Raw genomic sequence first — 17,605 nt, 5'->3', positions numbered from 1 at the left:
GCGCCGACAGCCCCTTTCCACAGGTACTGAGCTCTGCTTAGCAAGAGCAGCAGCAGCAGATCTCACGCACACACCCACAAACACAGCTGGGCACTGCGAGCAGTCTCCCCAGCATCATTTCTTGGTCAAACCATGGCCCCAGTGCAGCCCCATGGCTGCACTGTGCAGAACAACATCCCTGCTTTCTGCGGCACTGCAGCCCCCAGCCGAGCCTGTGCCCAGCCCTGTGGCTGATCCAAGGCCTGGGGACAGCAGGCATGGAGCCCACCCCCAGCCCTTGCAGGGGCAGCAGCGTTTTCCCCTCCCTAGCACCTGGCTGTGGGGCAGGATGGCCCCCAGCGGATGAGGAGGAGCTGGGCATCCTTCCCTCTGCTTCTCCTGCAGCTCCTCGGGGCACAGCAGGCAGCAGACATGGGACAAAGGAAAAGAGGCAAGACACAGGGGGCCTGATGCAGGTTTTTTCTGTACAGAAGTGTTTTTGACACCACAGCCTGTTGCTTATAATAAAACAGAAATCAGAAAGAGCAGCCAGAATACACACCCAAAGGCAAAACCCCTCGGCTTAAAAAAGGAGATGCTGGGCCTCAGGGAGTGGAGGCCAGCAGCTGGGAGTCCAAGGGGAAAGGGTACACCTGCCCTGGCTGGGAAGAAACACAACACAAAGAAAAAACAAACAAACAAAAAAAAACACCCATTGCTCCCACTGCTGAGCAGGGGAGAGCCAGAAAAAAAAAACAGATTGTCCCATCCTCAGAGTCCTGTTAGCACCTGTACAATAAAACTGTACCATCTACCGGGAGCGGAGCAGCCCTGCCCCGTGCCCGTGTGGCTGGCACCAGTGTGCCGTGCCCGCTCTCGCCAGTAGAACTGCTCCCAGTGACACAGGAGGGGCCGTGGAGTGAGGAAAAGCCAAGCAGACACAGCACAGGGCAAGGGGGGGGGGGGTCTGCAGCGGCGAGAGACCCCAGGGGGAGACAAGCTGCTGGAAGCGTGGGGTCTGCTCGGGGTCGCAGGCTGCAGCTGCCTCCGCGACAGCTGAAGGGGACTGAGAGCAGCAGGGGGAATGAAATGCAGGAAGGAGCCTGGTGAGAGGACGGAGCAGAGCGGCTGGCTCTTGGCTGGCAGGTGAGAGAGTGCCTTCAGCAGAAGCTGGCTCCAAAGCTAAGAGCAGTGACTGTCCCCAGGCTCTCAGCCGAGGTGCGAGAGTTCTGCAGCTCAGGGGCTGTGCTCCAGGGGAGCGCCAGCCATGGGGAGTGTTGGAGAGGGGCCGGAGGAAGCCCTCGTCCCATAGCCCGCAGCTCACATAATCACAGTGATACAGACTCAGCAAAAACAAAGGAAACATTACAAATTAAATACTAATTAAATAAATACTATGGAAGACGTTGGGGGCAGGGAGGAGGGCAGACAGAGAGGCGCAGTTCCACAGGGTCAGGCAGGAACGTGCAGCGGCACCCACTGCCCCGCGCTCGCAGAGCTCGAGCTGGTCACTGCCCCATGAGCTCCAGCCCACGAAGCCCCACAGAGAAGGCTTCACCTCCTGCTGTTGCTGGATGGGGCTGACAGAGAGCTGCAACCACCGCTGCTCATCACAAAGGGACCCTTGGAAGTCCTTGGAGGCAAGTGTCCTCTCACCCCAGCTGGCACCGAGGCACCGTGAGGAGGAGGACTGGCTGGCCAAAGACTTGGGTCCCTGCTGCTGGCGCTGAGAGGGCTGCTTCCCGTTGGTCCTTATTATTGCCTTGTAATGCAGGGAGCAACCTGCCCCCGTCAGCTGCTCCAGGCCTCATACTCCACCGCCGAACCCAGCAGCTGCAGCAGCTCGGGCTCGTAGTGCACCAGCTCCACTGTCTCTGCAGCACCCTGCGCTGGCTCGGGGCTCTCCTGCACCTCGTCCTGGGCCAGCACCTGGCTGAGGGCGACCTGGCGCTGGAACTCCGCCCTGGGCAGCGTGGCGATCTCAAAGTGTGGGAAGCGGGCCTGGAATATGCGGGAGGACAGCTTCAGGCGCTTGAGCACATCGGAGAAGAGGAACCAGTTGCTGGGCCTGCGAGGACAGCAAGAAGATTGTGTGTTAGGGGATGTCCCGGCAGCACCCCCAGTCAGTGGTGAGCAACACCAGGGGCTCCATTTCCCTTCCCTTCCATTTCCCTTTCTCCTGGTCACCGTGCTTGTCCCATTGGCTGGGCAGAAATTGTCAGGAGTAGAAATTTGCTAAACAGAAGAGAGGCATTTTTCTTGCTCCCTCTTTCCAAGTCAGCCTTCTCCCCTCTGCCATCCAAGCAAATGCAATAGCCATCGTGTCACGGGAGGTGGAGAAGGGAGGAGTGCTCCAGTGCTGTGACCTGACTCAGACTCTCATGACAGGAGAAACCATCTAGTCAGACCCATCGGTGCAAGCTGCTACTGACTATTGCTGCAGCAGCCTTTTCATCAACCGAGTGGGGCTTTACTCAACAAAATAAAATAAAACAGTCTATGCCATGCTTTATTATGAGATGGCATAAGATAGGGAGTGTACCACAAGAGGGTCATACTGCCTCAGCAACAGCAGCTTGCTGCTACTAGGAAAGCTGCCCTAGTTCCGTGCCTCTGTGTCTCTACATGTAGAACAAGGATAAAGGTAATTTCATCCATTGGCGAACTGGTTTGAGATCTACAGGTCGAAAACGTAACAAGCTCAACTCCGCACTACCCATCTCCTTTGCAGCTTGGGCTCTCACGAGTTTCCTCAAGCATGCATGAATTTTCAATACATGAACATTTCACATTATCCCCAGCCTGGAGGTTAACTTTCAGGCCCATGAGCTCCCCTTCTATTGCAGCATTAATGTCACCCAAATGCTCTCCGCTGCAGGAAAAGACACTCACCCGCGAGACACTGACACCTGGAGGTTATAGCTGGGAAGCAGCGGCTTGTCTGAGAACTCAAACATGAAGTTGTCAGGATCTTGCTCCTCTTCCTCCTGGTCTGAACTTCCTGGAGGGTTGAGCAGAAGATCGCATCCAATGGTATCTTTCCCCTCTGCAATAAGGAAAACAGAAGTTGGTATTGCTCAGCGTCACTCTAGCTGGTGCTCATCACTCCCCGAGGCATAACTCTGGACCAGCTACCACCACAATCCCACATGCGTGTCCCAACAACATCACAAGTGGGGAAGCTAACTCCCAGGGGCACCTCCTGCTCTCTTTCCAGTCCTTCACCTTGGAGAACCTCTCGAGCGCAAGGCTGCTCCACAGAGTGAGTGAGTTACATGGGAAGAACACCTTACGTTATAGCAGCCTTCAGGTTTACGCTGATCCCACACGTGAGACAAGGCACTGCTTGCTTGCAAAATGAGACGCTTGGACTTGGCAGTCTTTTTGGGGGTCAGGCACACACCGACCCCTCCCAGACTCTCCGTGAAATGGCCTCAGCTCTCAGCCCTTTACTAGCACAGCTATTTGCAGCCTGGAAGAATCTGTACCAGCCAGGAAGGAGGTGAATGTACAAGATGCTTTGTCCTCACAGACCCTATAAAAGAAGGCACTGCTCTCTGCTCAGTGAGTATTTTGCCACCCAGATCCCACTCTTCACAACCTTCAGTGGGTTATCTAGAGGTACATGCCAGTAGCTGTGTCTAAATAAGGACTGCAAGACTGTGCCACCAAACTGTGCAGCAGATCTGAAGACTACTAAAACAAAACAACAGTAAGTATGATTTCATAGGTTTCTGGCATAAAGGTAGCTTTTCTAAGAGGTTTCTGATCCAGCAGGATTTGCTTCATGTGTTGAAAAATAGCTTTCTGCCTGGGTTTTATTAATAAAAGGTATGAATAGTCTTGGGTTTGCAGAGCCTGCTGAGAAAGTACAGGATAACTCCAAGAACTTCCAGAAAATAGAGTTAAGATTTAATAGAGCAAAGTAGACTAAATGTGCTGATAAGCAAATAAACCAATCATGCAAAAAAAGTTCAAGACTACATATGAAAGAAAAGGCTGCCAAAAAATCTTATGGTTTGCTGCATGAGCAAAATCCATGCACCATACGGCTCTACAAATAAATGCAGCACCTAGCAGGAATGTTACGTTAATAGACAAGCTACAGCCGGTGACAGGAGACGTGCATTCACACATGGGTCTCAGGAAAAAGTTAAATAATGTCTTGGTCCTCCCACGGAAAAAAAAAATAAATCCTTAAGAACCAGAAGAACTTAGATCTTCAAAAGTTATTGTAGAAAAGGGCAAAAATAAGTGACACGAGTATTGCTCTGGTATCACTGCTAGGCAGAGCTGAAATGCCATCGCTGAAAAAAAACAGACACGTTTCTTGAACTTGGGAAAAAAGAATTAAAGGCATTTAATATGGCAAAACACGGTCCAACATCTATCCTGAAAACTGCTCACACTCAGTCCTGTCTGTTAACCTGAGTGAAGGCTGCTGACGAACAAGAACATCCTGTGCCACCGTAAGACAGAGGTAATCAGGCACAATAATGCTAGTCCCAGGTGCAGAATAAAAACCCTGCAGTGGGACTTAGTATCATGAGCTACAGGAGCATGAAGTGTGTGATGCTGATGAGCTTACCATACCCAGACCTTAGAGATCCCACACCCTCGTTTGTCTCATTTTCCTTTGGCCCCCAGAGATTTGCAGACAACATTCCTGCCTCAAAGAATGGAAATGGATCAAGCAGGGGCCTGGAAGTTTTCCTCCATCCTGACATGTAATGTTCCGTGCTTCAGTGGGTGGCTCTGATGGAAAGGGAAACTGAAGAACTGAACCACTGCAACAGAACTATCTTCTGCCAAGCTGGTTTGCTGTGGAGTAGCTGGGTCAGTTACCCTACAGCAGAACCAGGTACTTCGCTGCCCTGGGGACTGTCTGCTGCCAGGAACCAGAGGGGACTATTGAAGGTAACTGAGCCAAAAGGGGGCATTTCAAAACACTCATTAAGCACCACTGTAAAAAAAAAAAAAACAAACAGTCCCTTGACCTATTGCTACATTCCCTGATAAAGAGCCCCTCTCCAGCTTTCCTGCAGGCCCCCCATTAGGTACTGGAAAGCCGCTGCAAGGTCTCCCCAGAGCTTTCTTCTTCTTCTCCGGGCTGAATAAGCCCCGCTCTCTCAGCCTGTCCTCATAGCAGAAGTACTTCAGCTCTCTGATCATGCAGTAGTGTCTGCCAAGGCACAGACAAGTCTGATGCTGCCAGTTCACTACTGCTGTGCACTCATTTAAGTGTGGATGGAAAGGAAGGTCTCCTTCTGTGCCCACCGAAAACAGACGTGGTGGGATGAAGAATTACTTTCCAGCTGGGATAGTTCCTTGCTGCATCTTGCCACACAGAGTCACAAAAGCAAGTGTCAAGGGTAACACTGGAAACGCTCCATGCAGAGAGGTGAAAGGAAGGACAGTATGACTGACCACCTGACAGCAGCATGCTACTACTTCAGCTTGGGATCTCTGCCATCCTCTTTCTGAGCCAGAGAGGGAAGTATCCCACAAGCCGTACCATGTCATGGAGTTTCAGAATATTTTGTGGTCCCATCTCTCTTTGGATCAGCAGCCTCAGGACTGGGAAAAACCTAAGTTCTCCCAAGCGCTCTGTGGAAGTAACTGTTGAAGTCTGAAGCACCTGAGATGCATCAGCCCACCCAGCAATGGAAGGATCTTTCCACTGGAGCGAGGGTGAAAAGATATTTCTCAGGAGTTGTACAGGCAGTTTAATGCTGGATTTGTCTGACTTGTTAACCAACTTGAGGCAGCACGGAACAGAAGGAAGACAAAGCCTGATAAATGGCACCATGTGAATGACAGGGACCGAGGAGACATCCACAGCAGGAGCTAGTGTGAAGTCCCACTGGAAGAAGCAGCGTGTGTTTTAACAGAGAAGGCTGTCTTTTTCCATCCTCAATGAAGAAATGCTCTGACGAGCTCAACTGAAGTCTAGGGGAAGGAAATGAAATGCTGTCCCCAGTGCTTCCTGCAGAGCCCTTCCATGTATTAGCCAAGCATCTAAGCAAGTTCCTTGTGAGCACGGAACTGCCATCACTGATGGCATCCCAATAGTCCTCACCCCCCCCGAAGGTTAGCCAGCTGAAAAAAAGCAAACACCAACAAAAAAAAATGGGTAAAAGAAGCTTTTTTTTTTCATACAGGACAGAAATGTTGAAAGGTACACACATCTATGCTATTAGGTATACAAAAAGCAAAACCAAGATGGCAGATTTCTAAATTACTTGCACATGGCAGTGGGTCTCCTACAGGGAAGGAGAATTGACAGTCCACAATCTCACACCAGGATCTTGAAGAGGAAAGGACGCTGATGAATGGGGTACAAGCAGATACTCAAGCACATAAGCTCTCTGGGCAACCAAGAACTCAGCAGGCTATAGAAAATGATGACACAGCCACTCTCTTACCCAAAAAAACACCTGCTTTCCTTATTTAACTAAGAAATCCAAGTAGGAATCAGTGATAAATCAAAAGGGGTAATATCTTTGAAATATTTCAGTCAAAAAGAAACTACTTTTCTTTTGGTCAAGAGGATTCTTCTTAAAGGACTGTAATAGCTTCAAGTATTAGAAATCCAGAGGCTGTGGTTTTAACAGTTTATTTGGCCTGAGGTGCAAAAGCCTATACAGATTTTTTTCTGTTCTGAAGTGAAGAGTTACAGGGCCCTCTGAGTGTAAGTCCTCTACCAAGAGCACCCTTGGAAACATACCTTTTTTTTTTTTTTTTTTCCTAGTAGGACATTGGAAATGACATGGGGTGAGCAACTAAAATCAACAGCCTTTTGGCTTGGCAGCAAAAGTTACCCAAGTCTTTACAAAAGACTCAAAAGTGATAATCTATCTAGGGATCTATAAACCCTATAGCTGTCTCACTGGACGGGCAGCTCTGGGTACCTGGAAGTTTGAGACCTTTTCAAGGAAAACACCCCAAAGGAATAAGTATTTCCTCTGTCTTCCTTGGTTTTATCTTGGTAACTGGTTAGCAGGGTAGCAACAAGTACTGCTACAAGAATAACATGCTACAGGACTGGTACCCAAAGATCCTCAGGAATCACCAGCAGCACCTCGAGTCTAGTCTTGCTCATTTTTTGCAGCCTACTTAGAAGGACCCCCACATGTGGTTTCCCAAAGAAAAAGTCCCTTTCAGGAGCAGTGGGAACTCTCAGCATGCAGCATTATGTCAAAATAGCTGAGACGTGATTTGGGAAGGAAGACAGAACTGAGTGCAGGATGCATCATTATTTCACGTACACAGTTCTCTCTGCTCTGCTGCTGTAAATTAAATGGGATTGACTGAACTCACCGAGTACAGAGCTGCTGTAGAAGTCCCATGCTGTTTGAGGATCCCCATCAGCGCGCCCCTGGAGATCCAAAAGGTAATCTAAAGAGGAAAATTTGAGATGATTAATGCTTATATACTGGTCACTGTGTGATCCTGGCATACACATCCATTGATCCTGGATAAGACACATCATCTCTGTTGCTTTTCCTCTGCTGCAAAGTTAGGCAGTATGGCAAAATCTGAACCATAACTTACTTGTAAGAAGGGTACTTTCACTCAGGATAATGCAGCATTGCCCTGGCCCAAGAACATGAAATAGAAGCTAAAAGGGGAAAGCAACCGACAATACTACGTGGCTTGGAAAGAAAGGTTCTTAGAGTCATCTCAAGTTCAAAACTGCATCACCAACGTGTGCACATAACGTTAAGCCTGGAGGAGCACAGACAGACAACTGGCAAACAAGACTTCTTAGAAGCTGGAGATTACCTTATATCTATCCGGGAACCACCACCATTTACTCTCTCTCTCTCTTCCTCACTGCTGTGTAGAAGCCCTGACACTCATCCTGCTTCTATTTAAACAGTGTAGAAAGTGGGCGTGCTTCACTCTCTGACGTAGTGATCAACAATGGTCTTTTCTACTAACGGCAGGCAAGCGACATTTAGGCAGAGCCATGGCATTTTAGAGAGATGGAATTGTTACATGGCAACACAAGTATGTTCATTCGGGTTATGCAATAGAATCGTGAACTGCATGTGTTGAACAGTGTCTCCCATTCTGATACACTACACTGACTTTAGTTACGTGACCAAAATATTGCTGCTTTCTTGCCTTGCACATTAGAGATCAAAAAGAGCCTTGTATCTTATTTGGTAAATTATGTATTAGTCTATAATTAAAAGTTGGATGGTAAAAACACAACAGGACAGAGCTAAATTACTCAGCCACTGGCTGCTCAGGCACTTCTAAACCCTTCAACACCCAGACTTGGTCCTGTATGCTGCCACACAGAAAGGATGGAAACACTGCCACCCCAAGGCTTGGCACCTACCGCAGAGGAAGCGCTTCATCACATCACTGGTGGCAAGCTTCACAGCTGTCTGCCCAGAGTAAGTGGCCAGAGTGGGATCAGCACCATAAGAAAGTAGAAGCCACATGGTTTCCAGGTTGTCATTTGCCACCGCATCATGGACAGGCCTGCGAGGACAGGAGCATTATCAGAAAAAGAAGATACTGGAGGAGATTGCAAAGCAAATTATCCATTTTGGGTTAAAACAAATCCAGTGGTGACTGATAGCTCTTCCTGAAAAACATGTCCTGCTCACTGCCTCCAAACCTTTTGGTGTTTCTCCAGAAGTGCTCCCTCGCCTCTCCCTGACTTGCCTTGTGCCATCCTGCGCACTGCAGTTCACATTGGCGCCGTGCTCTAGCAGGATGTGGAGGATGTCGATCCATCCTCGCGCACAGGCTTCGTGCAGAGCTGTGTAGCCAGCGTTGTCACGATGGTTCACATCGCTGCTCTTTTTCTGCAGGCAGTAGAGCACCACATCCTACAGGAACGATACCGTTGCAGGCCTGGTTACACACAAACCAAAAGAAGGCAGCACGGAGCACGAAGCAGCCAGAGGCACCAGAACTCACCTTGTAGCCCAGGCGAGCTGCTCGCTGCAGAAGGGTCTCCCCTGCGTTTTTGTTCACTATCAGCCGCCGTGCTTCAGGAGGAATGTGCTGGGCCACAGGCAACTCGGGGGAGTTCCCTGGGCTGACACAATGGGATTTACAAAGTGGCCATGAGTCCTGGGGCTTCTTCTGAGAGCGCATTTTGGGCTGGATCCAGCATCCTTTCACCTGGGGGAAAAAAAAAAAAAAAAAAAGGAATACAACTTCTTGGCACATGCAGGCATGGCTTACAAACAGGAAACACCCTCTCATTTCTCCCCACCCATGTTCCCCCACCAGTTCAAGCCATACCTTCCCCTCATCACAGATTCCTGCCAGGTGTTTGGTTTTACATTTGCGTTTTCCTGATGGTTTCTCTAGCTCTTCTTGGACAGGAGAACTGTCTGAGCTCTCCAGGAAAAAGCCGTTTCGAAAGTCTGGATGTCCTTGAGATTTTCGGGGGGATGGAGAAAGCCTGCTCCTCAGCTGCAGCTCTGTGCCTTTGCCCTGCGCAGACTCCTTCTGCTTCCGGTACCTAAAATCTAAAGGAGAAACGGCAATGATGGAGTTTCTGTAGGCACAGAACCAGCAACCCAGTTCTCTGCCACCAGTGAAAACGAACTGCTCATCTCTGGTGGCCACACACCCAGAAATCCAGACCACGGTAGAGGCCCTGTAGCATGTCAGAAGCAGTAAATACGCAAATTTTCCCCATCAGGGATAGACTCAGCACGGACACAAGAAGCACAACGGCAGACGGCCCCCCTAGTCTGAAAAGACCAAACCTACTGAGATCTGGGACTTACACACAACTCAACAAGGTTTTTCTTTAGCTCTAACAGTTCAGAGAATGCAGATTGTCAGCATGTAGCAGGGTAACTGCACGCTGCTGGACAGCGCTTCCCTCCGATCTGCAAGGCCAAGCAGGACTCAGAGGGGAGACCCTTAGAGAGACAGGACATCCAGGAGGCGTCCCCTGTAAGCTGTCCATGAACAGTCACTGCCTACAAAACCAGACCCTGCCTTGCCCTCTCGTGTCTTCCCCTTAAGCAGGGCATTAGAGTTTCAATTTAATATGCACGGAGGCAGGAAATACTCGAGCGCCTCAAGGGAAATCCGGGCTTTCCTTCCTTTCGTGATGCAGAGCTGCGGGGTCCTGTTCATCATGGAAGGACACGCCATCTGCTTCACTGAAATAGCAACATCCCATAGCAAGGGCACGGCATCAGTGAGAAAAAGCACGGAACCAAGAAGCCAAGCCCGGTGAACACATAACCACCCTGACACGAATGACACTGCACAGCTCCCTCTGTTGTTTATGAACAGTGCCTGAATAAAACAGGTCACAAAGGAAGAGCACTGTGCAGATCGAAGGAGAGCAGAGGCATCTGCACGCAGTCAGAGTCTGTCAAGCATAGATCTGCCCACAGCTTTGGGCACTTTGCGAGCAAAGCTTCATTTCGAGGTGAAGAGCTAGGAAATGCCCCTGTGGGCTACTTCAAGGGATCAAGAGGATAATCCTCAGAAACATAATGCTTGGGTCTGCTAGGGACACTGCATGAATGGTTGATCCTGTTGCCTCCAGTACCAAGACAGGTTTTGTAGGTGTCCAGGAGCAGCTTCCAAGTCACGCTAAGACTCTAGCTTCACCACATCCATCACCACCGATAACTTCCACTTAGGTCTTGTTATTGCTAGGAACCAGGGTCACAGATCTCCTGCAGAAAAATGGGTTTGCCCAGGTAGACACACACACAAAATCTTGAAGCCAACGTGTCTCAAGTACTACAAGCTGTTCGGGCCTGCGTGTCTTGGGGTGACTGGAGCGGTAGTGGGGAGAGGCAACCAGAACAACTGAGGAGTGAAGGAGCTACCTTACAGAGAAGCTGGGACTCCTCGGCCTGGTGAGGAGAAGGCTGAAAGGACCTGACTGAAGTTAGTAAAAATCACAAATGGGTGGATCAGCTGAATGGAGAAATCTTGTTCACTCAACCCTGCTGTGCAAGACTTGGGGCACTCAATGAAAGGAGTTAAAAAAACATGCAGAAGGAAGGACTTTGCAGGGCAAGGACAGAACTTCAGGGCTTTGCTGCCACCCAGGGGTGGTGGGAGCAAGTATCAGCAGGAGCAGAAAGGATTCAGACAAATTCTTGGCCACGAGGCCCATAAATTAACGATAAAAGGTATGGCTAGGGACAGCCCCCGTTTAGCTGTTCTGAATGCTGGGGAACCCCAGGCAGCTGAAGCCTGGCTAAAGCTATGCTCCAGTGCTTGCCCTGCACAGCCTCTGCGCTTGCTACAGTCAGGAGAAAACTGCGGGCTGACAGCATGTTAAGACTGTAAAGCAGCCCTGAAAGCGGCACGCTCCAGCACGCCCAGCATGTGTCATGGTCAGAGGAACACCACAGGCTCAGAGTTCTCATCAACGTGTGTGCCTCAGCTGTAGCTGACCAGCAGGAAAACTCCAGGGTATGAGCTCACAAGTGAAGAACAGGCAAGTCCAGCTGGTCAAAGTGGTATGCCCAAAATCAAGGTGGCGCTGGTGAAAGAGGAGGTACCTCCAACCGGTCAATACCTTCACCAGCAAAGTGCTCCAAAGCCTAGGGGTCCCGGTTGTTTCTTGGGTGCATTTAGATGATGAGGTGGCATTAGCAACCAAAGACTGCTTGTTCTAACCCCTCTCCTAGAGAGGATGGGACCCCAGCGCAAGCAGGTGGCACAGCTTTCTCCTCACAGCTAAGCTGCCAATACAAACCACAGGGGAGGATTTCTCTGTCGCTTGCAAACACTCTGGCTTTGTGAATCCTTACGGTCCTTCGTACAAGCTTGCAAGTTAATAAAGCAAAACAGAGCGTGCAGAAGCCTAGCTGAACCGTGATGGTTCTGTCTCCCTCTACTTTAGCTGGGAATGTTGAACACCACTCCCAGGGGTCCATGCTTGTCCAGAACTGTTTCACTGTGCTGCCTCGTCTGATTCCCATTTTCCCATGCCCTCTGTCTTAATCTCAGGGTAAGATCAGTATTTAATTAGCCACGTAAGCTGGCGTTTCATGCTGAAAAATTTACTGCAAATACTTCTGAAGGAGATGATCAATTGAGTGGCTCACACCGTGGACATCAAGCCTGCTGTTCTGATTGTACCGACAAAACCTCGTAATTGTTTAGAAGGGAGGAAAAAAAAGAACAAAAAAAAAAAGCCTTGGGCCCTGGCCTGGTACCAGAAACACTTCTGATACTGTACCTGCTTTGGATTTCCGCCTCCTGTGGGGGAAACCCACTCGTTCTTCCTCTCGTTCAGTCAAATACTCCCCTGTCTGGTATCTCCGACTTTTCTGTCGTCTCCTTTTCTTCCTTCTGATGTGGCTGTCATCCTCCTCCTCGTCGTTGGGCTCCCATAGCTGCCTGGGTGCTTCCACTCTCCAGGGCAGCTCCCGGGTTCTCTTTGCATGACAGCTGCTCCTCTCAGACAGAGACCTGTCCCTGGCCCTACGACTGTGATAACGTGATGCTCGGTGGGATTTCCGCAGCTTGCGACGTTTCAAGGATGTCTCTTCCTCCTCTTCTTCCTCCTCTTCTTCCTCATCCTCCTCCAACAACGGTAAAATGCCTTGACCAGTCACATCACACTCTCCCATCACACCAGCTGACGAGCCAGCAATGCTTCCTGCAAGAAAGCGCAATTTCAAGCTGACAAAAAAGCCAAGATCTCTATAAGAAAAAAAAAACAAAACGTGAGGCAGGACAGAAGACAGGCACGGGACTTTGTAAAGAGGGAAACGCTCACAATCCACCTGGCAGCGATCTGACAAGGCGGTGAAGCACCCTGCTCTCACTCAGCGGGGCTGCCTCAGTGCCTGGGATCCTGGCTTAACTCACCCGACTGGCTGCGTGTCCGGCTGCTCAGCACCACCGGAATGAAATCCCGAAAGTTGTTCTTGGGCTTCTTCTCAAGGCAACCTGCGGGGAAAACCACCCCTTGAGGAGACGCGCCACAGATCTCTGCACACACGTCTGCTGGCCCGCGAAGGGCAGTCCAGCACCTCATTTCAGCTGTGTTTAGGATCCCAGGTTGTGGTAGGAAGCCGCCAGCTCCAGAGGCCATTCAGCTTCTGGAGACCTGCAGCTCGGTCCCACAAACTGCCATAGCCTGACCCTGCAAGAACACACTGCCTTTCACAACAGTACCTTCCTCGTGGCTGTCCCCACGGTGTGCTGGAGATGGGAACTCTGTCTTCGCTGGCCTCCTACGCTTACGCTTTACCCTGAGGCTGTTGTGATCCTTCACTGATCCCAGGCCAGTTCGGCCTTCTCGCTTGCTGAGTTCATGCAGATTGTCGTGGTGTTTTCGCCACTGTGAATGGAGGACACAGACTGAAGCTTGAGCTGCTGATTAACGGTGCTGGAGGAGCAAGGGAGAAGGGACAAAACACTGTCCCCCACTCATAATGCTGGTGCCCTCCAGCATTTTTGACAACCCTGATCCCTTTTTGCTCTCAATTGCCTGCAGATACAGCTATTTCAGACATCAATCCACTGCCAGGCAATGCCAAAGAGCGCGGGCAGAAAGCCCTGTGCACTCAGCTGCCCTCCCCCGTGAGAGCTCCCTCCTCACCCCCAGCCTCACCTGCTAACTTCTCTGCAGTAACCCAACAGCCCCCAATTCCCAAATTCAGCCAATTCCCCCTCCTCACAGCCTCTCACCCACCTTCCGGCCGTGCATGCTCTGGCTCCCCAGTTTGCCTGGGGACTCCTCGCCATCCTGCGCTTTGCACTTCAGTCTCTTTTGCGCCTGCCTGGCGTCCCCATCATCGTGTTGCCGCTTGGATTTGCAGCGCACGCTGCCCTCTTGCTTGATCTGGCCCACTCCTTTGAGCTTGACCTCGGCAAAGGCCTGCGGAGCAGCCCCAGCTCGCAAGCAAGTGACGGATGCAAACGACACGTCACACTCCACTCGCTCCTTCTTGACCCTGCATAGATCCACCTGGCGCACGCACTGGAGGGGCTCCGCGGCTGGCGGCTGCTGGGAGCCTTCGCAGCCCAGCTCCTTGCGCTGGCTCGCCGTGGGCGTCTCTGGAATCATTCGCAGACTCTGCTGCCCGACTGCGGGCAGATCGTGAGACAAGTACGCTGCTAACACTTGGTTCTTAGGCTTTGCGTCCGCCTGTTTGAGGCTACAGCTCCCCTGGGGAGTCTCAGTCTGTACGTTGCCCTCTTTACTGGAGTCAGCTTCTGGTCCATCGCACTCTTGACTCTTCTGAGGGTTGTCCACCTTCCCCTTTCCCCCCTTCCCATCCAAAGCAGTGGTCTGAGGAGACGGACCTGCATTCAGTGGGACTGGACTGGCCTGCTCCTCGCAGAGTTTGGGCAAGGCCCGGCAGCTCTTGCCCTTGGAGGCAGCTTCCAGTTCCACAGGTGGGAGCCTGGGCAGCCCCTCCGGCAGGCTCTGGGCTGCGGTGCTGGACTCCGTCGGCTGCACGCTCAGGAACGTCGGGAGCTCTCCTGCACCAGCTGGCTTGCAGGAGCTGTTCTGGTTCGGGGGCAGCTGCCCTGTCGTGGAGATGCCAATCGAAAGCAGGGGGGTTTGATGATAAGGAGACCAGCCAAGAGGCAGGAGCTGAGGATTGGAAGGTTTTCCATTCACGGGGCATCGCGGGTACACGCTTCCCTGGACAGGGTTCCAGGTGGAGATGTCCTTGGATTGACACAAAGGAGCTCCCGGAGTAACTCTGCCATGAAGTCTCCTGGCAGGATCCTGCTGTCTCTCTGCTCCAGCTTGGTTGGCTTTCTTCCCGCAGGGAACCCCGGTGCTCCGAGGCTCTCCCTGGTCGATGATGGAAATAGGCTCCTGCTTGGGAAGGTGGCGTGGGTCCCTGCTGAAGCTCACGCCGGGGTCCTTGCTGAGCAGCAGGGAGGCAGGCACGGGGTTGGCGACGCCGACGTAGGTGCCTGGAATGGTGCTAATGAGCGTGGTGTTCTTCACCCAGGAGCCCTGCTCGCCGTTACGCAGGAAGTCGGGGAAGATGACAAAGGGCGGGGTGGTGCTGAGACACGAGGTGACGCTGCTGCCTGTGCTTTGTGCCGCACGCTGGGACTTGGACAGGACCGTGGTGAGCAGTGCTTTGCCGCTGGTGTGCACGGGCGTGAGGATGGGCATTGGAGGCGTTTTGCGTTGACTGGGCGGAGGCAGCTTCTGGCGATTGGACTTGGAGGAGAGATCGAGCGGCATCTCACTGCACTCCGGAGAGGAGACCATCTCGCGCTCCAGCTGCGGAGGAGACTTCAGAGGAGAGACTGAAGTAGCGGTCCCCGGTGCATGCGGCTCAGGCGCTGCCGGGGCTCTGGCTTGCGTGCCAGTGCCAGAAGAGGGAGCAGTGCTTCCACACGATGCTGCCGGTGCAGGCTGGCTGGGCGAGAGGGAAGGGCCTGCTGTGGACGGGGGAGCGCCATCGGCAGCGGTCTGGGCACCACTTCCACCTGAAGGTGAAGAGCAGCTAAGCTCCACGGAAACCACTTTGGCATCTGGAGCCAAGGGCCTGGTGACAGAGAAGGTGTAGGGGTAGGAGCGCAGCTCTGGGGAGGCAATAATGCCTGGAAGGCAACGCTCATGTAGGTAAGAAGGCAGGACAGGGAGGGTGAGTGTGGAGGAGACCCCTAAGGTGCTTGGAAGTGTAGCCACAGTGAGCGGCTGCCCGCAGCTAGGTGGTGGGATGTACACTAGCGACTGGCTCGGGCTCAGAACTGTCCCAGGCTGAAAGGACAGGGGCACTTTTTGCATAGCAGGGGCCTGAGATGTGGGAAAGCACACTCTACTCAAAGTAAAAGTAGCAGGGGTGGAGGCTGAGGTGCTGCAGCCGGAAGCAACCACAGACAACGTCCCTTCTGCCAGCACTGCTGGCCCTTGTGCTCCAGTGCTCAGGGTGGTTTTCTCCTTCCCAGCAGGCTCGCTCTCTGGAGCCACAGAGCAGGCTGGAGGAACGTCAGCCTGCTTGTCACTGGGAGGATCTGCAGGTGTCCAGGCAGCATCAGCACCGCTGCTCTCCTGCTCAGCAGCTCTGGGGATTGCAGGCTCCTGCCCTCTGCCATCCCCCTGGCTTGCCAGAGGGCCCTGGACGTCATCTTTCACAGTCTTTCCCACACACTCTGTGTTCGGGTTGGGATCAGGCGGCTGCTCTTCCAGTTTGGGTCCAAGCTTTTCCTCCACCTTGCCATCTGCATCCTGGGCACTGCTGCCATCACCGCTGACTGCTGTGAGCTCCACCTGCAACCAGAAGGGAGAAGATGGTCCTGAAAAGCTGTGCAAGCAGCTCCTAGCGAGGCAGGAAGGACCTTCTCTCTGTGTCCTGCGGGCACGGCTCAAGAAGGCCACGCAAACAGCTCTTTCCAGCTTAGAGTGTTGCTTTGCCCTTTGTGCACCTAGGCGCATCCCTCCAGAGGAGGGGCCTGCAGGACCCCTTCGGGTAGGTGCTCTTGCTTGGCCTGTTCCACCAGAGAAAAGGCCTTCTCTGACCCAGACGGGCACACAAGGAGCTCACCTTGGAAAGGCTGCTGCTGACGCAAAACTCTTGAGACCCCAAGTGCTGGGAGCTGTTCGTTTTAGACTCCTCATCAGAAAGTGGAGCTCTCCTACGGGAGGAACAAAACACAGCGTTACAACACCCTAGGATGCTCTTCCAGCATCCTAACCCTCATTGTCCCCAGACGGGACAGCAGAGCAGCCGACAGGCAGAAGCAGCATGCTCCAGGCGGACAGCTCATCACACACCTCATGCCTTCCAGGGCAGCGGTGGGTGCTGACTGCCACAGGACCGAGGGGATGAGCAGCACTGCTGTCCATCACAGCCTTCACCCTCCCAGAGGATACCACACGCCTGCTCCTATCCCCTCCGCTTCCCCTTCTGCTCCACCACACGTTTCCAGCCCCGTCCTCCTCCAACCTCCATCCTGCCTGTCTCTCCTTCCTCACACGCCCTCAGTCCTGTTCCTGTCTCCCAGCCACGCTCCTGACTTCCCAGCCCAGCGCTGTTGCTCTCCTCCAGGTGCAGATGGAGACCTCCCCCCCTCCAGGAGAGGGAGGCTGTGCCTGCGACCAGAGCAGCTGAGGCCTTCAGCCACCCTTCCTGCTGGCCTGCACGTTTTACTCTTTGCAAGACGGTTCTTGAGAGTAAAGTGGGAACTCAGAACAAGGACTGTGGGCTCTGTGGAAAGGACCCGTGCTGAAGAGACAGCTGTCCTTACGATCTGCCAGAAGCCTGGACGAGGGACGGTCCTTGCACGTGCAGTGCCCTGCAGCAGGACATGCTTGCCCTCGCAGTATTCACCTGCTGACAACTCTCCAGTTTTGCTTCAACCAAAGACTACTACGGACAAACTGCTGGCACCAGGACCAAGGAGCTCAATTTCAGCCTCTGCTACGGCATGCTTTCCTCTGGCTTTGTCCTCCTCACGCCCCCCCGTCTCCCCACAACCGGCCTCAAGCCCTCAGAGCGAGTCCCATCCTCGGACTCCCGCGTCCCCAGCGCTCGGCACCGGGACCCCAACGCTCTAGGACACCGGCACCAGGCCGGGTGCCATGGGGACGGCAGCCCCCCAAGCCCGCCGCCCCGCCAGGCCTCCCCGCCGCCGTGCTCAGCCCCGTGCCCGCGGCTCCCCGAGGCAGGAGGGCCACAGA

General features: G+C 52.7%; 1 protein-coding gene across 1 annotated transcript; it reads right to left on the bottom strand.

Annotated features, from left to right (window-relative positions):
* Window positions 1-444: 444 nt before the first annotated feature.
* LOC118157251 (BCL-6 corepressor-like protein 1) lies at window positions 445-16,621 on the bottom strand (the record flags this gene model as incomplete). The annotated part of the gene is made up of 12 exons (XM_035311510.1): window positions 445-2,047; window positions 2,872-3,025; window positions 7,300-7,377; window positions 8,330-8,475; window positions 8,662-8,828; window positions 8,920-9,126; window positions 9,250-9,479; window positions 12,179-12,601; window positions 12,814-12,894; window positions 13,123-13,288; window positions 13,643-16,195; window positions 16,470-16,621. Coding segments are annotated over 12 exons (4,634 nt in total), but the record flags the coding sequence as incomplete, so codon positions are not given.
* Between the last annotated feature and the right edge of the window lie 984 nt (window positions 16,622-17,605).

This window comes from Oxyura jamaicensis, assembly GCF_011077185.1.
Source record: "Oxyura jamaicensis isolate SHBP4307 breed ruddy duck chromosome 4 unlocalized genomic scaffold, BPBGC_Ojam_1.0 oxy4_random_OJ106461, whole genome shotgun sequence".
NCBI lineage: Eukaryota > Metazoa > Chordata > Aves > Anseriformes > Anatidae > Oxyura > Oxyura jamaicensis.
Note: the sequence above shows the minus strand (reverse complement) of the source record. Positions and strands in the feature narration are given on the sequence as shown.